At 35.8% G+C, this 23,871-nt stretch overlaps 1 protein-coding gene across 2 annotated transcripts in view; it reads right to left on the bottom strand.

Moving 5' to 3' along the window:
- ADCY2 (adenylate cyclase 2) overlaps positions 1–23,871 on the bottom strand; it is a 207,527-nt gene that overhangs the window by 35,196 nt on the left and 148,460 nt on the right. For both annotated transcript variants that reach the window (XM_066185951.1, XM_066185962.1), the window contains exons 13-16: positions 20,138–20,207; positions 17,746–17,843; positions 11,995–12,079; positions 300–437 (exon numbers count right to left, since the gene is read on the bottom strand). In XM_066185951.1, the coding sequence (XP_066042048.1) occupies positions 300–437; positions 11,995–12,079; positions 17,746–17,843; positions 20,138–20,207 (391 nt within the window). The remainder of the gene's footprint in view (positions 1–299; positions 438–11,994; positions 12,080–17,745; positions 17,844–20,137; positions 20,208–23,871) is intronic.

The following is a 23,871-nucleotide window of genomic DNA, read 5'->3' as shown; positions in this document are numbered from 1 at the left end:
GACTTGTGCAATTCAAAGCTGGGATTAAATTGTTTTCTGTTCATTATAAATAATATTTGTCTTTAACAAATTTAGCCAGGGTCTGAGCTGTTGTTGAGCATCCTGTTTGCAGAGGCCTCGATTACACAGTTTGTTTTCTTATCCTCTGCTTTATATTTCTGTCTCTGGCAATTGTAACCACATAGGTTCCTGGCATAGCCACAGGCCATAAACTTAACATCTAAACAAATACTCAAAAATAACAACAGCAAATCTTAAATGGACAAAACATAAGGAAAAATGATTCCTTTTTCCCTTACCATGTTGAATACAGCCATGGTTAATATTATAGCAGTGGTTGTCAATGTAAGAGTGATCCTTGGCCAAGGACGGTTTGCAATTATTCCAGATGATTTCAGGATCCACAACAACGAAGCTGATGCTTTCTTGCTACATTGCTAAGTGCAATCAGTTTGGAAAAGAGAAAAAAAAAAAAAAGATCTTTAGTATATTTAATTAGTATAAACAAGGGTAGAATTAATATATCTCAAGACTGAGGACAGCATTAATCTTACGACATTGTACAGAACTATTTAACTCTTACAGTCTCACGAGAATTACAGATAATGATTAAACATGAAAATAAAGTAAGATTCATTTATAATATCTGCCATAATATCACTTCTATTAAATAATTATGGTTTGCAAGCACCTTACTAAACATTCAATACATATTACTAATAATAGCAAAATAAAGAGTTGACAGCCGCATCATTACCTTCAACATCAGCAAAACCCTTGAAAATGACCTGCCTGGACTGAATTGAAAGAGTCATGTTTAGTAGCCTCTGGAAAGTTCAAAATGTAAATAATGACTGCAAAGTCTTTGACACAGAATAAAGGCTAGATGTATCCCTGGCAGCCCACAAAACAGGAGAGTTTCTAGGCTCTTCTTTCATTTTCTTTTTGAGTCTTGTTCAATAATTAATTTTAAATAGAAAATAATTCAGCAAAGCAAATCAACCTTCCTTAAAAGTATCTAGAAGGCAAATAAGCATTTCATAGAGAACTGAACATAAAATTTGACACAAAAAGTATTTAGTGAATAGAAAAATTTTCTTATATAGTGGCAAAAATTAACAATAAAAAACCCTGACTCATTTAATCTGCTTCTAAGAAGACACTGCAAAGTCTCCATTCATATGTGCATAGTGCCTAGAGGCACAAGAAGCTCACAGAGAATAAACAACGATTTGTGACACATCCAATAAACATTAATTTTTCCAAAACTTTAGCAATGAGGAGATAAGGTTTCCTAGAAGCATCTCGTGCCCTTTCCAAATGCCAGTTATATGGAAACCTCTGTAAAAAAGGCAAAAAAAAATTTAAGGAACATGACAATCCCACAAAAAAAGTTGGTTTTTTCAACGTCTTTTCTCTATCTACTTTCTATTATTCGAGATGGCTTTGCATGTTGTTTTCACCCTTGCCCCAGCCATCAGCAGAGATACAAGCTCATGAAGACTCAAAAATGAGACCTCAAGCACCAAAAGCTACCAAATATAGGACTTAATTTACAGCATGTAAAACATATTTTTTCAGGTTCATTAGCTGTGGCACATCATGCTAAATTACACCACTACTGAACACTTAGGATGCATTTTGCATGAAGGTCTTTATCATACCGCACATAAGTATTTTTCTCCTAATTATACATTATTTGTACAAACCCACTGTACACGAAGAGCTTTTTCTACATATTGTTTCCTTTTATGAACAGGGAGTTTTGACACTGAATTGGACAGATTCTGAATTCGGTTCCAGGAAGGTCAAAACAATCACTGGAATCTTAAGGATGGACAAAGAAAAGGGAAAAAAAGGCGGCTTTTATATACACATTACTCCTCTCCCTTATTAAAAACCCATCCAAAAGCATAAACTCAAAGGGCCTGCATTTTCGAACAAAAATTTCCTGCTCGAAAGACTTTTTGAACTCTCCAACCTTGTTCTTCAGCCCTAAGTACACAGAAAATTTCAAGATACTTTGAATCCACACATAGATTTTGCAAAAGTTTTGTCATCCCTCCCACTTCAATATAGTAAAAAGCACAAAGCATTGATTGCTGCTGTTGCTACAGAAGGGAAATGTTCCGATGGATGCAGGGAATGGATCTGTGTGAAAATGAATCATTCAGTTACCTGTTTAGCCTGCCTAAAACCCAATGAGTCAGGGAGCATGGATTTATGGCAAATTAAAACAGTCATGCGTTTGTGCCCTAATTACTCTTTACCTTTATTATAGTTCATCTGGAGTTTTACTACAACTTAAACTACATTGTTCTGTGATTTCATTGGAAGTTTAAAAGCAGCTGGATAAGTTTAAGTTGCATTAGAAACAAAAAAACTAGACAAGTACACTGAGAAAGTACTAGGAATACAAAATAGCTAAGAAAATTTTATATATATGTAAAGCTGTACATTGTGTTCTTTCTGAATAATATAACAGGGAACTATACTGTTCAAGGAAAGTCTTTAGGATTAGAAATTCCAAGAAAATAAGCTAATGACAGAAATGAATTATCTGGTCTAAACCAGATTTAATTAATTATTAATTTTACAGGGTTTATGTTACCTGATAAGAAGCTAACCAAATCAAACAAAATGATCAAAAGGGCAATGACAGTTGATGAGTAACATCATCAACAGAAGCCACTGAATTTGCTGCTTCTAAGACGACTGAAAGAGATTGCTGCAGTCATGATTTCTGATGAGAAACCTACCAAAAACTTCAATGAAAAATCTTCCTTTCCAGGATGCCCTGCAGACAAAGGGTAATTCCTGATAAAAGGGTAGCAGGCTGACAGAGGACAGCTACTTTTGCTAGTAGGCAGAAATAAACTTGGAATTGTATAAAATACTATGGTATACCTTAAGGGCATTGTGGGTATGTGGAAAATTTACATGGCGTTTAGGAGACAGGACATAGGAGAGGAAAGGAAGGCATAAGCATGGATCAGTGATGTACAAATACAGGTAGAAGGTGATGAGCGGGGATGAAAGGAAATGGATGCAGGTGAGCACTTTTCTAAATGAGTCTATTGCATATTGTTACTAAATTCTATCTGTAACCATCTTCTGTGTAAGTGCAGTCCTTATTCGGAGCCTGCATGTGTGTGAGTGGTAGCAAACTTCATGCTGGACTAGCTGGCAAGGGGCATGGGATGGGTGCCAGGCACTGGAGAGAGATCACAGAGCTGAGGCAGCTGAGGGCTGGGTGTCAGTAGCTGAATTGTCTAAGACCAGTCCCTGAGGAGACCCACAGGGTGTGTGGGGGACTGTGTGTGTAACCATAAAGAAAATTCAAACAGAACTGGTTGGCAAGTAGGAGATCTACATTTGGAAAGTAGCAAGGCTTGAGCTACTTGGTAAAGGGGTCAGAGTCTGGGTATGGATATTGTATTGACTAAAATTCCACATGCCAGACCCCGAGTGAAAGTGTGCCTGCGGATGATGACAGTCAGGAAGTGTACAGTCCATCAGTCCTGATCCTACAGAAAGAAAGGACTAGACCATCAGTGTTGATCATACTTATGTGAGTGCTGCTTATTGTTATGTGGGTGCTGTAAGAGAGCTGTTCTGTCCGTGGATCTGTGTGATTTCCTCTGTGTATGGTACATGCCCATTTTCTTATTGGGAATACATGGTCAACCTCACGACAGGTTGCACCTTGGACTTCAGTGGGAGGGGAACAGAAGGATTCCCTCCCTGGGTTTTAAATTCCATCAAATTTTGTTTCAGTGGGTTAGGAAGGAGCACTTCCCAGCTCCAGAAAGTGCTTGGATCCAACAAGCTGTAGTAGCCCCTACTTTCAATTTCAAAACTTTAAAAACCATAGCTCAGTAAAAAATGCAAAACAATGTTGCAAAAAAGGTGCTTTCTTGTTTTAGTACTGCTACACAGTGTAAATTGAGATTTCTCTGCTCATATGAACAATTTGCATTATCTTAATTCTAAGGATAAAATTAACTTTCACACAGAAAAATCTCTGCTGAATCCCAGTATCTAAATACAAGAATGTCAGCATCAAAGGATGGTGACTTTTCAAACTTTTCTACTTAAGCATCAATGCTTCCAGTTGTTAAATTTGAACTTTCTTCATATGTGAAAATAATAATTGAAAAAAATGTACAATATAGAATTGCTGAGACTACTTAGCAATGTCCATGCTGAGAACAGCACGTATTGCTGAGAACTCCCTTTGTTTTCAAAGTACCTGGAAAACAGGTACAGACTTATGTAACTTCTGTACTAGACTTCCTTGCAATAACTCCAATTTTTCTTTGCTTACAAGACTTTTGAACAATATCACCTGACCTCGCTAATATATTTTAGCAAGAAGGAACTTATTGGACACATTTGTTTAAAATATGTTTTCCTGCTACCATTAAGGGAAGATTAAAAAAAGGGAAAAAAAAAAGCACAACTTTATCACTTAGAAAAGGTTCAGAGAACAACATAAATTTCAGGAAACAATCTATCATTCAGCAAATGAGATTAATCAGTAAAGAAATTCTTTTATTTCCACTGCTCTTGCTAAAATTACAAGGTGCTGCTGGCTCTAACTGAAGAACAATTTGAGTGATGTTAAGAGTGCAACTTTTAAAATGAAGTTCTAGATAGTTACTTCCACTTGTCAATCAGAAGCATGACAGAGTGAGGTATTTCTTACCAGGCTGTTTAATGCACAGCTCTGAGTTCTGGAGGGGAAAGACCCCTGTAAATTTGGTACATCCGCCCTTCCCATCTTATTTGTTAAGTCAGTGAGGGTCCTGAAAGGAAAACTTGTGATAAAACCCTAAAAATCTTTAAGCCATTAAGTAGATATTCCTTGGAAAACATGAAAGAATACACTGTTAAACAATAATTCTCTGTGTGAATAACACATTTGCTGAACTTCATTTCACTTTTGAGCAGTCCAGATCCAGTCCATATGTAGTAAAACTGCAGACATTCAGTACAGCTGAAAATCAGGGGAATCCTTGGAAGCAGAACTGAAGGGGTGGGGTAATCATTAAAACAACTCTTAAAAGCAGAGTTATGCAGATTTATTTTGCTGATTTCGTCATAATACATTTTTTGTTGTAAATGTTATGTCTCCTTTGCAGTTTTCTGATTAAAATGGAGAATGAGATTAAAGAAGATTAAAGAAAGAATCAGCTCTTGAAAGCATGAAAGTAGGATAAGACATCAGATCTCAGTAGCATTAGAAAGTATCACAGTGTTTATTCTAAGTGAAGCTTGCAGAATATGGTTCAGTGTTTATCATTTGCTGACTAGAAATAATAGGTATTTGTAGTATGAGAGGTGACTAATGTATTACCTTTTCATCTGAACATGTTAAATCTGATATGACAGCACAGCATGATAATGAGCAATAACTTATTTTGGATATTCAGAACATTAAAATGTATCCTGTGTTGTCTTTCCACACACAAAAACCTACTTCAGCATTTAATAAGTTGAATACTGTCTTTTTGAGTGGGATCAAGGAACTGGTGCGAGAATTAATTGTGACAGCTATGTTGTAGATGAAAGACAGTGTTTCAAGAGCTGTCACACTTCTCCTTCACATGCTAGTTGAGGTTGGAACACCTTCACTAAAAACTTCTTATTTACAGAAAGCCAGTGAGTCACATTTTCTACAGTTCTATTGTTGTTCTTTTCATTTTGCAATCAAATACAAATCGATATTTTACCAATACTGATGCTTCAAAGAATGCAATCAAGAAAAACAAAATTCAGATTTTTTTACATGCTGGCTTTCACTCAGAGTTGAAGAAGACACCAAAGTTCAAACCCAAAGAACTTGCTGACAGCAATTACACTGACCTAAGCTTGGAGAAGAGGGATTTTGCTATACTGACAAAAGCTTTTATTTTGCACACTTATTAATGTTCCTAATGTGAACAAAAAGGACCAATGTACTTCTAAAATGAGTACTGTAAGACCAAGCTTTTGAATTCCACAGTGGCACCTGTAAATATAAGCCAGGAATTTTGAATCATACAAAATGCATCCAGGTGAAAAGTCTACTCCATTCCTACTTCATGCAACTGACTGGACAAAATCTAGAATCCTGAATAAAGAAAAAACAGCAACAACTAAAGTCAGCATCACATTTTCAATATCACCACACTTTGCAGTGTTAATAATCCTTTACAAGCGGTCATGTTAAAATGGCCACTTTGTTCACTTCATGTGTGTCACTGAAAGGAAAGAACATGTCAGTGATCTGCACAAATATGCCCTTAGGCAGTCAGAGTTCAGTCCTGGCACTTCCTGTGCTGCTTTCCTCACTAAAATGTACCATCACTGTATTACATGCCATTTTAAGTTAAAATGTTCTCAGTCCCACCCACCAAGGTTTTTCTTTTTCTCAGAAACTATTTAAAGAGCCACTAGTTTTGAGAAAAATCAAACCTGAATAACATTTTAAGGACAGCGCTCAGGGTGTTGAACTAGAGGAAGGATTTCTGAATGTTACGTTCTACATTAGCCAAGTCTCAATCTCCAAGTGAGAATCTACCCTCCAAAAACTGTCTCACACAACAGGAGCTATGATCTGTGCCCATATTCTGATACTAGCACATCATGGGTATCAGATCTCAGGTAATACATGTACAGACCATTGAAAACAATCTGGATGCTCTCTGCTTTCCTGCTTTTTTAATAACTGTAGGAAAAACTGCTTGCACAGTAGGAAGCACACTTGGGTATATCTTCATTTGAAATTAACTTCCAATCTCATCATGGGCAAAGACACTAAACGACAGCATTGTTGGATTAAAAAAGTTGTTGAAAGAGAATTTTTGGTAATGTAGACATAAAGAATGTGATTTTCATTGAGTTAGGAAATTCTTCATCTATCATTAATCATGTAACTAATGTCATAAACATGTAACTCAAGGAACTGAGTAAGGAGAAGGATTTTTGTTACTGAAATCAGTACAATTATAACAATTCTTGAAGTCTGAACATGGTACTAGAATACCACTAGTATACATGGTACTAGTCTAGGTGGTGATTGATTTGCTGTTGTAGTGCCTCTGTTAGACATTCATTGGAATGACTTTTAGCATTGATGAGCCTCTTTGATGGACCCTGTTGTAGGTGCCAAAGTGCCTCTTTAGGTTCTCCTTGCCTAAAAATCCCTGTTTTAATCTTCATTTACAGGCAAAGCTTTAGTATGGAAGAAACTAAAGGGCCTAGATCTTTAATCTGTATCTGCATTAAAAGACACTCATACAAAAGATAAAATTCCAGACTGAAAATAATTTCCAAGTAGTGCCGGTGGATATTCCTTTCCTTACAGAGCTTTTAAATATCTTACAAGTACACAGTCATTCTGACTGTACCTAAGTACCAATGCCAACTGCTTTAGAGTAAAATACAAACCCTTGCAAAAAAAGGTAAAGATTGTGAATCACTCTTTATACAGTGGTGTGGTGTAAATAATGTGCTCTCCTCTAGAAGGGGTAGGCCTCATGCATTGGCTGCCCTTTGTCAGAGACTTCAGTAACCTCAAATCAGAACATCTTTCTCAAGCGTGAAGCCAGTTATTTCTGCTGTTTGTTTCATTGGCATTGTGCTCTCCTAATTCCATGACTCAATTGGGTATTTAAGAGAGACTACAAACATGTTCAGATGAGATGACTTTACTTCTGTCTTCTCTATTACCTTAAGTACTCAAGCAGGTTTGCAAGGCATAAACATATGCAACAAAAAAACCACTTCATATTAATGGAAAGTTACTTGCACAAAGAGAATTTCCCATCAATTAAGTGCATGTATATCCCAGGCAATGCAAATAGATTTTTGAGACAGTATTTGCATCAATGCATAAAGAACATATGCTTGAGATTAATACTCCTTTGGACTTTTCTTTAAATGCTTAGTGTGGTTTTTTTCCCTACTGAATGCATTACATTTTCCAATGTATCATTTAGGTACCAGATGTCTGCTTCCTTGGATTCACAGCAGGAGGTAAAACACATCTAACACTAGGTCTGAGGCATTTCACATGCATTCTGTGAACTCATCTGTACTTCAAAAAGATAAAGAGAAGAGACACAGAAAATACATGAGCTAAAGGACAATCACTGTTCTCTATCCCTCTATCTGGGAAAAAAGTTTCTCAAGGAAAATTCAAAGAAAATATTCAAAATCAATTAAAAAGAAGGGCGTACATTTAAAATATGAAAGTATAAGACAAAAAGGATCTTTATGACCAAAAATACTCACAATATTTAAGACTATGAATATCTTTGAATACGGTGACTACCCAAGAACAAAACAAAACAAAACAAAAACAAAACAAAAACAAAAACAAAACAAAACAAAACAAAACAAAACAAAACAAAACAAAACAAAACAAAAAAACACAACAAAAAAAACCAGACCAAAACAACAAAAACCCACCAAAAAACAACCAACCAAACAAAAAAAAAATTGATCAGGCACAAAAAAGTAATTAGAACATAGAAGATATAAATTCCTTTCAAGTTTCAGGGTATATGTGTGCCATTTTAGCTAGGACTGAGCAAGGTTTAATCCTATGGGCAAATGAATGTTTCTGTGAGAACTGTCAGCTCTCCCTGCCCTCAGCCTGTTTGCCCAAGACGAGCAGGGATGCCACAAAGACAGACTCTGGAAGTTTGTAACCTCCTTATTTGTGCTACTATGGTGCTGCATCTTTGATGGAAAAATTCCTATTCTTCTCTAATGGCTGAATTATCACTTCACCCCAGACTGAGCTGGGCCACACTGCAGTGCTGCTGAACACCAGAGTCAATTAATAAACTCAGAGTGAAACAGTGAGCATAAATCTCTTCTTCCAATATTGCAATTAAATTCCATAAGAACTAGTAATTTTAGCATTACAGTCTGGATCGAGGTTTTTTGTTTTGCCAATGAAATGAAAACCATGCAGAGAAATCTGTTCAGTGTTGGTTTTTGCGGGAGTTACTCCATGGTGGGTACAGCCATTTGTAATAGGTGAAGACTGAGAGTGCAAAGTGCCAAAAGTACTAAGACAAGCACATATAACACAATGATAGCCAGGTGTCCTAAGCTGAACTTAGATTTTGCCATCTTTACTCCCATTTCAGATCTCACTCTGCAAATCTTGTAACAGTCCTGTAAATATTTGACTGCTACTGCAAGTTTATGTACCGGGTTCTGGTGCTCAGGTTGGTGGCAACCCTGGCTAGGCACCTTGGCAACACTAGGCAAGAAAGAGTCCAAAATGTTGGGCAGAGAGAGGAGGAGGAGGGAACACAAAGAGAGAAACAGAAGAGGGAACCCCAAAGTTGCAGGAGCAGGCACTCCATGCTGTAGCAGATGACTGCACTGCAGCCCATGGAAGACCTCTGATGAAGTAGGTGATGTTCCTGAGTGAATCAGCCTGTGGAGTCCTTAAAATTGAGCAGTGTGGAACTGTGAAAGGAAAGAGCAGCAGAGAGAAATGTCTATGCACCAACCACTCTCCACCCCTACTTGTACTGCTTGATGGGAGGTAGAGGACTCTGAAGTAGAGGAGTGAAGGTAAATTTGGGATAGGGAAGAGTAATGGTGTGGCTTTAATGTGTTTTTGTTTCTTACTACACAAATCTATTCTAATTGGCAATAAAATAAATCAATTATCCCCAAGTTCAGTCTGGATTTTCCATGAAAGTAATTGGTCAGTGATATCCCTGCCCTATCTTAAGACTTATCTTAAGCTTTCTCATCCTGTTTTCCTACCCCATCCTTCTGAATGAGGCAGAGTGAGTGAGCAGCTGGGTGAGTGTCTGGCCCGTAGCTAACTCGCCACATTTCATCTGTCAGGGTGAGACAGACAAAAAATTCTTGGGTTTTTTTGGTGCATTTTTAGAAGAGAGATATTTGGTGATTTTAAACTCTGTAATTGTGTGCAAGCGCATGTACACACAAGCAAATCCACATTGACTACATGCCTTCTATAAGGGAATCCAAAATGTACCTCTTTAAAAAAAGAGGTGTGAAAAAACTCCAAACAAACCCAAACCAATTCAGCCTTAGGATGATAAAGCCTGATTTCTGTTAACAGTGTCAGTGTTGTGTGAAAACTCAGATATCAGTATTAGTTTCTTTGAAATTTTAGAATTTTTCTTCTAAAAAGAAAACATTTACAGTGATGGGTCAGATAGTGCAATAAATATCCTACCAAAACATAACATAGGGTGTCACTGTGGTTAAAGCTGCAAAACAATACTTGGATTTTGACACAAAGGAAGAAATCTTAGGGAGAGAAAAAGGGAAAGGAAAACCTACTGCTTCTTTGGTTAGCTGCTTCTCACCTGTCAGCTTAAAAACTACATCCATGCACATGAAGGAAAGACAGCATTGCATCAACTATGGTCATAACTTTCTGAAATCTTCTTAGCAGCATAGTTTCCGTATTAGAGCAGCTGAACTCACAAAGACACGGACATAAATAACTCCTCTTCAAGTTATTTAGGTTAGAACACGACACAGGCAAGTCATCAGAAATGCAATGACAGGTCTCCATTTCTATTCACAGTATTTACAGTACTTATGTGACATGGGCAAAAAGGCATTGAAAATAGGTGTTAGATATTATTCAAGTGGCACAACTCTACAACTCTGACTTGGGATATTGCTTAGCCATCCCTTTAAATGCAGAAAAATGTATCCGTATTCCTCTTAAGTAACACCACAAATAAAAGTCCCAGGAGAAAGCATGTGCCAGCACTTCTTGATACCATTTCATTAGTACCTCTTTTTCCGACAGAAAAAGGCTGGCTTTTCTTTGAAGGATTTTTCTTTTAATTTGCTAATTCAAGAGTAGTACTCTGACTTGATCATTTTACTCGCTATTTACTGTCAATAAAAATAGCAACCAAGTACAACATTACATGAGAACTAATTTTTGCCGTTAAGTAAGAGCAATACCTCTAAGACCTCATGCCAATGATTAAAAATATTTAAGAATATTATTGTATTCTATTTCAGATTACTTTCAGGGCAGTGGCAGCATCCCTAACTTATTAGAAAGGTAACTGAAATGTACATTCATTATATTTTCTTAAAAACATGTCCTGGTTAATTACAAGCCTCACAAGAGAACAGAGAGAAATTATAAAAACCTACTTCCTCTGTTTCTATCTTAATTACCTTGTCATACTGTTTTAGTGCATACTGAAGTAATTGTCTTTCCCATGTGCTTTTTTATAAAAGATCTTTCCGTTTTCTCTGTGTTAGCTTATAGAAAGACAGAGAAGGAGAAGTGGGGATGCCACATTCAGATTGCATTCACTTATATACAAATCCAGAAACTCTTTATCCTTATTATAGATGGAGTTCTATGTTGGATCTATCTGAGAACAGAAAGGGGACATTCTGAAAGGCTGAAAGGTTTGCCCAAATACTGAATTAAATTCTCAAATTCAGCATAATATTACACACACGAATAGGTATTATAATAATACCTGGACCACTCAGTGACAATACTGGAAATTTAATAAAACATTTTTATATTTCAAACAAAATTGTTATGGAGAAATATTCTTTAAACTCAGAAAAATGGTTTTATACAATACTTAAACAAATACACAGTCCTGCAAATTAAAGCACTCATAAGATGAGTCACCTCCTGTAAGCACAGTAGCGAAAAATTTTGAAAAGGCAATCTATCAAACAATAATGCAAACCTCTCAGATGATCCAGCTTCATATGAGAAACAGAATATTGGTGTCAATACAACCACTGCATTGGCCTTTTTTGCTTTTCATATAAATCAGGACATTTCACAAAAAAAACCCCAACATGGACAAAACAATGTCCACAGAAGCCTGAGCATGCAAATCCTTTTTCCTTTAACTGGTACTCTGCAAAGGCAGAGTGACTTGGCAAAATCAGAATATGTTATTTCAATGAAGCCATCAACTAATGGATTCGATTTCCTTGAATACTTACCAAAAGCTGTCCAGCAAAACAGATAAACAAAATGAAGGAAAGCAAGAGAAATGCAGCCCCAAATGAAATTCCAAGAATAGATGTTCTAGAAGAAAAGGAAAACAGGTATTAATTTCTTTGTTGCACATCTGAAAGATGACATTTCTTTGTCTATAATACTGATGATATGAAAAATTACTACATGCAAGATGCAACTTCCAAACATCAATTCCACGGAAAACCAATTCCAACACTCACCCGAATGACAGGCATTTCCCCGGCAATTTTTTCAAGTCAGGAATTCTTGAATAAAATTACCTCTGACTTGCAAAGTTATTACCATGAGAAACTAATAATTTCCACACATATAAAGACAGAGTACATTAACAGAAGCAAAGCTTTGTTCTGTTTTAACTTTAGGAAGCCTGTATTAAAGAAGATCCTCATTGCTTTACTATTTTGTTGTTGATTTCATAGTAATATAAGAGCCTAACAGACATACAAAATAAACTTGCTGGTGTAGTACATTCACCCCTAAAAGGCAGAGAATCACACGGGTCAGTGATGTCCATTTTCAGTGTCTCACAGCGGAAGCTGTGATATCTGTGATGCTGATCACCCTCACTCAGTGTTACTGCTCATCCTTTTCTTGTGTGTTATTAATAGGAAGATCTAGCCAAAGTAGCAACCCTGGATACACAGCAAACAGGGATTTAGTAACAATCTGTTCATTCCTTCCTTCATTCCTTCCTTCCTTCCTTCATTCATTCATTCTGCAAAAGTGAAAATCTCTCTATAGGAATACCATAGTAGAGCATAATTACTCCATCAGGCACCATGTGAGAGCTTCTCAGCACAGCTGCCTAGGGAAAGATGCAGTGGAACCTCATTATGTTTAATGAATGCTAAGAGAAGACCAGAAGCTCTGGGTCAGCTGAGTTGTTTAAGCATGGGAGCTAGATGCAGTCATGAAGTCCCTAACCTGAGTACCTGCTTTCAGGTTTAACCCCAGATTTGACACTGTTACAGAATTAAAAAATATTTCTCAACTCCTTTGAGCCTCAGCAAACATCTTACTTTATCAGATATTATATGCCAGAAATATTAAGAAACATTTTGATCTGTTTAACAACAGTGCTATATAAAATATTTTCAGGAAAGAACAAAAAAGCATTAACATCACCAACCAATCTGATGCCATTAAAAGCATTTTGGAAAGTAAATGATGAGTTTCCCTGCCAATCATTCAGAGAACTTGTTGTATATTAAGTATTAATCATCAGATTTTGGGCTGATGTGCACAGCTGCTGAAAAAAAAACAACTGGCAATTCATAACATATATTCATCATGAAATAATATTTTTTAAAAACTCATTTGAAGATCATTATTGCTTATGAATACATGTTCTGCAAGATTTTCTCATGAGATTGAGACAGTAAGCTGTACATCAGAGTATTAAAACTAGTCTCTGCTCTTAGGAATTGAAAATCTCATAAGCAACAAAAGAGACAAAAGAAAAAAAACAAAACCCAAAACTAGGAGACTAAAATCAAAGCCAATTAGAAAAGAAACAAGTTTATTTTTTTACATATGCATAAACACTTCAAATCATATGTGTCCTTCATTAACATTCAAGGAGCCTTCCCTACATTTCAAAATATAACTGTTCTTTTTCTTATACAAAGAAAACGAAAGAGGGGCCTGTGCACCTTAAAAAATGACTCAACACAAGAATAGCCTTATCAGTCAAGTTTGGAGTGCATCCTTTTAGAAGAAGAAATGAAGATGTTTATGAGAGAAACTGGAGAGCAAGGGAAATAAAATTAACATGGCATAAAGTGAGCTTATGCAAAGAGTACTTAATCTCCCGGGCAACAGGCAAGAACAAAAGGTCTTTGTAGCTGTTTCACATAATCAATGATGTTATTGAGGGAGCACAAGAATTACACAGCAAGGTTAACAGGACAAAGAGTAAAAGACTGAGGGTAATAAAAAGGGGTATCTTAGAATCCAGATTTGAGTGGTGAAAACAGACAAAAAAACCCCTGTAGTATTTTTGCTCCCCACACCTGATTCTTTTCTGGGAACAGCAAGACTTCTGTTTCACTTAAGCTAAGACAAAATAGTTTCATGCTGCTCCAAGAACGAAAGAAGTGGGCTGAAAATGCTACGAAGGGAAGCAAAATAATTAAAATTAAGTGTCACCATAAACAAGCCTCATTTGCAGCATTGACCATAGGAAAGCCATAATATTATTTATTTTTTGTCACTGAAACATTACAAAACCAGTACAGGTCTTTACAGTAAACTAACCTTGCTTTTGTTGCCTAGAGTTATCAAATGCATTGCATTAACAAATCCATCCAAAATATTTAGTCAGAGGAGCACCTGAAATTGCATGAGCCAGGGAAGATTTTACCTGCCTCTTCTATGCTGCAAGGAATGACCTCATTCTGCTCTCTGCTACAATCCCCCACCAGAAACACTAACAGGACAACCCTTGACCATAACCTACAAAGGGACAGCTTAAAATTGAGGAAACAATATGAGAACTTCTCAAACTTCAGGTAGTTCCATGTCTAAGTAATTTATGATCTTAGCTAAACTTGCATTTTTCTGATTCCCTTAGGAAATATCTGAACAATTCATTTTTATCAGTGGAAAAAAATGATATTTAAATATATCTCATTGGTAACTATTTAACTGAAAAACAGAAATTTATTGACGAGGATAAAGATACTGAAAAATGCAGAAATGAATGTGGGGTTTTTTTTCTACAGTTTCATAACTTTTAGAAAAATATTTGACTTTTGGCACATGTCCTTTAATGCAGAGAATTTCCTTAGCTTGTAGATAATTGTTATCCATGTTCTGAACAATAGGACAGCAAATTCTTTTGAGGTGATAAAATCACAATGAAGCCACTACCACTGACAATTATACAAGCCAATATCGAATTCAGACTTTTTTTTGTATCTAACAGTAGCTATCTATTTCTTAAAGGAATTGATACTTTTACTAAGCCATCAATAGATTCAATGGCTACAGAGACTGTATGGCAGTTTCAATGTTAAAACAATATCAGTTCAGTTTTATAATTCCACTTGAATTCTTGGTGTTTGTTCGTTTTAGTGCAGCAGAAAAATAGCTAGTAATGATGGTTGCCTTTCACTTATACCATCTTATATCTTATGTGCCTGCTTTCGGACAAACTGTGTAAGTACTACTTTTCCTATGAAGAAATTCAGTTGTGCCTAATCAAAAATATTACGTGAAGCCCTCCTAACCATGACTGTTAGTTCGGCATGACTCAAGACAAAAGGACACAGTTTCTTGAATACAACAAGCCTCAAAGAGTGAAGATTTAGGAAGAATCTTAAATGTAGCCTAAATACAATCCGTTACTTGAATACTACAAGATGCATCTCGTGTTCAATAGAAATATACTTTAATCAATTCACCAGTCTACACTTCAAAAAACCAACACTACCAATTCCATGTTAGTACCAATTCTGTTTGCTTAAATAAAGAGTGTAGGGTTGCTGTGAATTAATAGATACTTCTCTCACTTAGTAAACCGATAATTCTAGAGAGCCACTGCAGCCTATTCCAAGTAAGTGTAATGATAAAGATTTGCTTTCATTTTAATGCCCATGAAGATCTACTCCTCATCATACAATACACCCCACGATATTGTCTTCTTGATTAAATTTATAATTACCACTTTGTGTAAAGCTTATTATTAAAATACCACATCACTTTACTGATCCCAAGAAAACTAAAACTGATAAATTATTTCAGCCTTGAAAAAAATTTCTTGCGATCTTGAAGATATTACTTAGGACTTGCAACTTGCTGGATATTATCCATCATCAAGTATCTCCAAATATACTTTTAAGTAGAAGGCTGAGTGCCTGCACAGAAATCAATGATATTGCACTACTGCAAAACCAGATTAATGGAATAGTGAATCGATAAAACCCAGTGACAGATTTAGTTCATCTCCCTGTCTTCATTAGACCACCATTTAAAAATCCTGTAGAACTTTTGGAAGAAAACAAAAAGGATAGGTAGAATTTTAGTAGAAAATAACATAACAGCATCGGAGTATGTTTAAGTTGCACTTGTGATGACTACATACACTGGTGATTTTTCAGCTTTTGTTGTTGTTTTGACTTGCAATGCTCCCAGTTTTCCAGAAAAGATCCAGGTGCCTAAATACTAACTTGCCTTCTGTCTTCCATTTTTTCATCTATTAAAATAATCCACAGACCACCTGAAGCTGAATACCATTCATGTTGGTAATACCTGATTTTACACTTTTGCTTTTACAATTTAATATGCAGTCCTATAAAAGGATCGTAAGACACCTAACATTTTGGTAATGAAAATGACAAAGCATTTATCAGTGGCTTTTGCTCTGATTTTAGAAATATCAGCAAGTTGGAGGACATTTTCCTTAGCTGAATGCAGCTCCCTAGAGTTCACTGAATTTTGATATATTTTAATGAGCTAAACAATTGGCTTAAGCAACATAATAAGGATGGAGGAAAATTAATATCTGACTACATCTAAGACAGATGATAAATCTAGATTAATTTTCATGACTGAAATCAAAATCAAAAAACAGATTCAAAAATCGTACTGCTGGCCGGGAGGAGTTAGAGCCATCTTTGGCTTTTGGGATTTGGCAAAACATGAATTTCCCTGAATTAATTCCTTTACTTATCAAAATACAGTATGAGCTTGTAAAATGACGTTTGCCACATGTCTTAATTTCCTATTTTTAATAATGCCCAAAGTCACACTCAACCATGTGCAGGACACTGCTGAATTCTTGGAAGAATGTCCCTTGGTTTGTGCCTCCATTTTAGAAATTTGCTGGGAAACTGCTGCTGTAACATCTGAATAGAAATCCATAAAACTTTATACATGTTATAAGTCTGCAGCATAGAAAGTCAATATATAATGTTCTAACAGTTCCTTCTGGCTTTGAATTAAAATGTGAGTAAATACTACAGAACAAGACCAATCACTCAACTGTGCTTGTAAATAATAACCCTGAAAGTACTCTACAGGAGAAACGACTATGAGTTAAGAATTACTATATGACAGGGAATATGAAATGTTGGCTTTAAAAACAATTGCTATAAAACAAATACCAACTTTCCACTGTGTAAACAATCAACCGCAAAATTTAATTTTAACAAGTCTAATAAAACATCCTATATTGGAATTGTCTTCCAGCTTTCAGCCTCTCTAGAATAAGCACAAATATAAATCATCTCATAATATACAAAGTCTGATAAAAATATTTATTCCAGAAATGGATTTTAATATTCTAAAATTAATTTTATAAATATAAAAATATAATTATTAATGCTCTGTTTTCATGCTTAGTATAGCAGTATTATCATAGTGAAATGTTAAATACATTTATTTATCACAGTTGCAACCCTGCAATTCATTTTGTCTCACTCAAAAGTCCATCCAACTATCACACTTATTTTTAAATGCAAAGATAAAAAACTAGAAGGAATGAGGAATTTTTACTAATGGTTGGTATAACAGTATCGACAGTGTTTGAAATTAGAAACAAGCCTAACTTTGAAAATCGGCTGAAATCCCCAGTCTTTTCTGTTCAATTTAATTTCCAGGAATTGGCATCTGTAAACTAACAATTCCAAATGTTTTTACTTATATTCCTTTTTTTTTTTTTACACTAATGAGCAAGTATGCATAGAAACAAGTACACACTAAATATCACTTACTTTGGCAATACCAGAATCTGTACAACAAAAATGCAGAAGAATATGAGACAGGCACAAGTCACATAATACTTGAATGCAGGCAGTGTAGTTGCTCGATACTAGAAGAAAATAAAAGCAAATGTTACAAACAGAATTGCCAAAGCAGATGAAATAGCACCCAAGTGTATTTTCAGCCTAAAGATGCACATATACATAGGCAGTTTTTAGCAACAGTAAATTTCCTGTTCTTCAGTGACTTCACATCCACTCACATAGCGCTACGGATTATCACACATAGTATCAATACTTTTGCTTGCTGAAGAACAGCCATGTCAAATGGTTTTGCCTTGTTTCTCCACTTAACAGACTATCCTAAACTCATCATAAAAATTTTAATTAACAAAAAAATTCCCCTCCCCCCCCCAAAAAAAGGCATATGTTAAAATATTTCTAGGAATGGGCAAGCATTCTTCACATATTCCAAAATTCTTTATGATTAATTACTCAAACTGATTTTCAATTGTTGATAAAAACTGAATGGGCTAAAACAGTTATAAGAAATGCAATATTAATTTAGACAGGAAACTTCTGAGCACAAAATATAGCAAAGTGTAGGCTGTGCTCCAGAGCACAGCCAACCACACTGATATTTACTGAACCTATATTATTACTTCAATTAAAATATTTCATGTCTTTGTTAAAAGGCCTCATATGTCCACTGTTACTACTAAACACTTGATAGTCTTAGGAGAGAGTCAATTTGATCTGTTTTGTCATGAGAAAAATCTATTTATCTCTAATTAGTCTGTCCACAGACATGAAAATTAAGCAATGAAATATTTATCAGAGTTGCTGCGCTATTTGAGATAGATATATCTAGGTTGAAACCAATTAAGTACTCAAAGGGAAGTGATCTAAGTAGCAATTAAAGTTTCTTACCCTATCCTATGTTTTTGGATGTGTTTTTTTTTTCCCAAAGGATAAAAGTTCAAGATTTAATTACTAAAAAAAAAAATAGCAAAGATTATTTTCTCAAAGTGCTGGAGATGCAAACTTCAGAAAATGGAAAGTGCATGAGCTGTGCCTTCAAACAGCAAGCACACAGCTGTGTCTCTGTACTTAATGCCAAGTTCTGCCTACGAAACCAGAGAACCAAACTTTACATGAATATGTAGAAACTCACTTTGGCAACACAACAGCTTTTTCCACTTTTGAATTGCATGACAAATTAAAAGCAATTCTTATCTCTTATCTAACAGAATTACAAGGCACAAATATGTCTTTGCTTGATGGATACCTTTGCAGCAAATTCTGCTCTTCCACCTGTTGAATATGTTTGTAGTGGTCCCGTTCAACAATTTTGAACCTTGAGCTGCTATTAAAATTTCACAGAATACCAATCTACTTTTAAATTTGTTTCACTGTTTCACACTTGTCCAGGCATTTCCTAATGAGGGCAGGCAACTCACTCCTTAGGTTAAACAATTATTTTGCTTTATTATCTTTTTTTACTTACAGGTCCCACAGGGTTAGAAAGGCTTCTGTTTAAATCAAAAGCAGACTTCTTACTAAGTTCTTTAAAGCCAAGACTGGACTGGTGAGTCATTAAAAGGCAGCAAAAAAAGATATTAAAAAACCTGGATCCAAGAATAACAATTAGCTCTTTGCTGTTCCACAGCATTCTACCTCAAAATATTAGACTTCTACTGGGAGCATTGACTCAACCAAATAACTTAGCCCCCAAACTTTCTCCCAAGTCATTGTCCAAAGTACACATATGACATTTTTCTCTCAAGTTCTCTTTAACAATTCATTTGTTAGTAACACCCACATTAAAATCTCATGTGCTGCCAGGCATGGCTTTGATCTAGTCAGTGAATCCCAAATACTAAGGATGAGACCACACCAGGTCTTGCTTCTCTCTTAGGAAGTCTTCAAAACAGGCTCAAGGAGCCTTGAAACCTTTTCCACCCTAATGCATTGCCCAGCAACATGCCTTTTTCAGCTGGACATAACAACTATTCTGCTGAGCTGTGAAACAATCTGAAAATCATTTTAGATCCTTTCAACTGAAAGATATCAAAAAATTATTAAGTATGTGTTCAACCACCACATGGGACACAGAGGATACTTCCTGGACAGTGTGAGCACATGGCAATACTTCCTCTAGCCCCTTCTCATCAAATTCACCAATTCATACAGCCAGTTGTGGCCCCATCTACCTCTTACTTCCCCCCAGGACAGCATAGCTATTCAGCCATCAGCTGCCCTATGCTCATGAGAAAGCAGAAAGAGGCAACTCCTCAGTCTTCTTGCTGAAGCTGTGTCTGTGCATGGAAATAAACTGAAGGTCCACAGGGCCATAAAACAATGAAAAAGGCCTGACTTATTGAATTTATTGAAAATAACCTACCTCCTTTTCCAGAGTCTTATTATAGAAAAGAAGTGATATCCTTTGAATGTCTTCAGATTTAAGCCACTGCCTAGAACAGAGAAGGAACATTATCACTGACATAGGAAGAAAGTAGTCATGTCCTTTTCTATTACTGAAATGCAGCAAAACAAGAAAATAAGTTGGAATTAAGCAAGTTCATGGGTATTGCAGTGTATATGGTGAATTTCACAGGCATTAAAAGTGGAGACTGAAAATCCCCTCTCCTTTTTGGCTTCTATTTCTGAAGTACACAAGAAAAAAAGCTTAGATGAACAATTGTTTTTCTGTTGATCATGCCTAAGGAGAAACAATGGAGAGATTTATATGATGGAATTCTAACAGTGGGTGATATGCCATTAATGTCCAAAATACTGTACTATATCCAGTGGACAGAGGAGGACCTGAGAAAAAAAGAGGCCTTGACAAGGTATCTTTAGGAAGGGCACTGTTACAATACGCAGGAGTGGTGGGTAGGTAGGTAACACTTCAAAAACTCCTATTGCAAACAAAAATGTAACAAACATTATTAAGAGAGGTGGAGGGATTTTGTCTTTGAACTGTTTTGGCCTCTTGACCATAGCCCTGTACCACAGAGGTAGATTTCAAACTTTTTTCTAATTAGGAAACCTTCTCTGCTTTAACATGAGAAATAGCATAAATACTTGCATTGAAACAACAAATCTATTTTAAACTAAGAGAATCTTGACATAACTTGACACAACTTTTACAAAATGAGATGTTGTAATACAAAGGTCTACATTTATTTTAATAGGCACTCGAAAATATATAGAATATTTAAATGTCAAGAGGGTTTGGGCTGCTTGAACCTCAAGAGATCAACACAAATTTGAAAACAAAAATTTAATTAAACAGAATAGTTCTGTGGACATACAGTACTTGAACTTGAACAATAGTAGCAGGGACTGAGATTTTTTTCCAACATCTCCAGCAATAACTTTAAATTAGGCTCTAAACTAGTAGTGTAGCTAATGCCTTCTAAATAAAAGGGAATGTCTGAACTGACAGTCTGTAATGCAAATAAGTAGCAGCAGTGAACCACAGTGGAACATATCCTAAATTAAAATCCTGGAGAACTAGAGTGGACAGAGTGGAGTGTAAGCTATTAGCTTTAATTTGTGAAATGGAAAATATTTGTTTGCTTGCCAGGGAGACTGCCTCTGTTCCTGTGCAATCAGTTACATTAAAAAAGGGTCTGTAAACATATTCAGTTCTCAGAATGCTTAATTCAAAGTATATTTCCCTTTTTGCTCTGCAATGGTTCCCATCTATGTGTGATCATTATTAGGATTCTGAGAAGAAAGGGAACTGGAAGGTTGGTGTACATAGAGCATGATTTTGATTAGGTTCAGCTGTAATCTACTGGAGAAATCATTCAGTTTGCAGAATATTTTTGACAAACTGTGAAAATTAAAGGTTTTTTCCATTTAGTCACGGAAGTTAAACAAGAAGTAACACTCTTCCCCAAATAGTTAAATAATTTCCTGTTTTTCCTTATGGTATTTGACAGGTGGGTTGTTTAATTACCATCAGCACACTGCTAAAAAGTTCTCTTTGCAGATCTACTCCCAAGGGTCCAATTTGGTTACACACTTGATCGCATGTGAAGTCAGGAGTGCCATTTAGAGCACGTGCTGCCTCATACTCCACATCACAAGCTCACGTTTTCAGAAGCTTTTAGTACTTCTTAAAAGTTCAGAAAAAAAACACTACTGGTTTTACGTAGCAGACACTGAGAGGTCTGAGATGAGGGAAACAGTGCAACACAAATGGAAGTGGAGACTAAGTACACAAGAGGGAGCACAATGTCACACACCTTTGGCAGAGACATAAGGGCTAACAAATTCTGCCTTCAGCCTGACTCCCTGATGAGTCTAAAAATTGCCAAAAGTATTTGCAAGTACCTGAAGACATGTCTCTTGGGAACCTAGGTACCAAAGTTTGGCCTTAATTCTTTTGCAGTTCCAGGAACAACACAGACAGACACCTGAATTCTGCCTGTATCCACAGAGGTGTGTGGTTTCACAGGGCTTGTAGTGCTTGACAATTTACAGCAAGGATTTATGCACAGAACATAGCAGCCACTGTGACTTAAAGGAAAAAACGGGCAGAGACTGTGTCCCTCTAACACAGCAACCTGCTCTCCAAAGACCAACTGGCTTCACTTTAGCCCACTCTGTAGGGTCTGTATTTAGCTAGCAGATGGCCATCCCTCCATCTCATGTCCTACAGGAGTTCCCTAAGCACCAAGGCTTGGGATGGCTTAGCTAGAGCTTCTCATGCCCTGCCTGTGCAGCACAGGCACTTTGAGCCACGGGTTCTTTGTTCAAGATACAAGGAAAATATACCCATGGAGAAATTGTGATGTTACACTCTAATGGCTAAGGCACAGAAGCTCTTTGTTCTTCACTCACTGTTGCAAAATTGTTTTTTAAATTTTCTTCATAGACCTTTTTTGCCATACAATACAAATGTTACACTTAAAAACATATAGAAATGCTTTAGAAATGTTTTCTCATAGACTTTCTTAAAAGCTTTCTCATTGATTCACAAAACCTTTTGTTTAGTTTCACAACCACTGGTTTACTCTAGCTGATAATGTTATTTTCATTTTACAAATGAAAAATTGAGGCACAAAAATATGCATAATAATAATAATAATAATAATAATAATAAAGTGATTGGTTTTGTGTCCTAAATGTTGGAAATATTTTATTTACCTTTTTTTGTGCGCTTAGCCTTCACAAAGACAAAATATTATTGAATTACCTTGACGTTGCAGGAATCAGCACTCTTTATAACTTATTCCTGAGTATTAATCAATTGAATCATTGCTTTTACGAAATTCATTCAGGAAATCAATACAGAGATAGGTAGAGAGTCTAGTTTTAGAAGGTCACATTCAGACTTTCTGATATATGAGATAATTTCTTTTCTTTCTGCAATTTCCCATGTAATTCACAAAATACAATGAAACTTTTTCAGAAACCTTTTTTATCCCCAAATTTCTCTGAATTTTATATACAAATTAGATATGATAGGGACTGTCCAAGATAAAACAACATACAGTAGAGTCACACCAATAGTTTAATACATTTATGCAGATCCTTTACTTTTCACATCAAAACATCATTTTTTAAATCCTTTTATCAGAGCAAGTGAACCTAAAGAAGCAAAAAATCTGCCAAAATTTATACAGCTGTTTTAGGCAAGTCTAGTATAACCAAAAGGCTTTGCCTATCACATGACCTACCCTTTTTCACTGTGTTCTCTCTATGACCTATAAATATCAACACTCTTCTAAAATTACTGAAAAACATTTTCCTACATTCTAGTACCATTTAATAGAACTAAAACTAGAAAAAATTCCAAAATGGGACCTTGTTTTACGGTGAACTACCCATGACACTGTGCCTGTCTCCAAATCTGCATGTATATAATTAAGGTAGTGCATGTATGTGTATAATTTAAAGGTTTAAATTCAATGTAATATGTTTGTATGGGAAAAAATTCTATTAAGTGAAAAAAACCCAAATCTAACCAATCCCCAACAGAAAATTTAATAATTAGGTGTAATACTCAGCTGATTAAGATTCTAAGTAACAGAAGTAGTGGGGGAAAAATGTAATTCATGACAACTATTGTCCACATTTTTGAATGGCAATTCCCTTACTTCATCAGAGAAATAAAAGAAG

The sequence above is a fragment of the Chamaea fasciata genome, unplaced genomic scaffold (genome assembly GCF_029207755.1).
Source record: "Chamaea fasciata isolate MVZ Bird 193981 ecotype frontalis unplaced genomic scaffold, bChaFas1.0.hap1 SCAF_1, whole genome shotgun sequence".
In the NCBI taxonomy this organism is placed as follows: domain Eukaryota; kingdom Metazoa; phylum Chordata; class Aves; order Passeriformes; family Sylviidae; genus Chamaea; species Chamaea fasciata.
The sequence above is the reverse complement of the archived record's forward strand: the minus strand, read 5'-3'. Positions and strand labels throughout refer to the sequence as shown.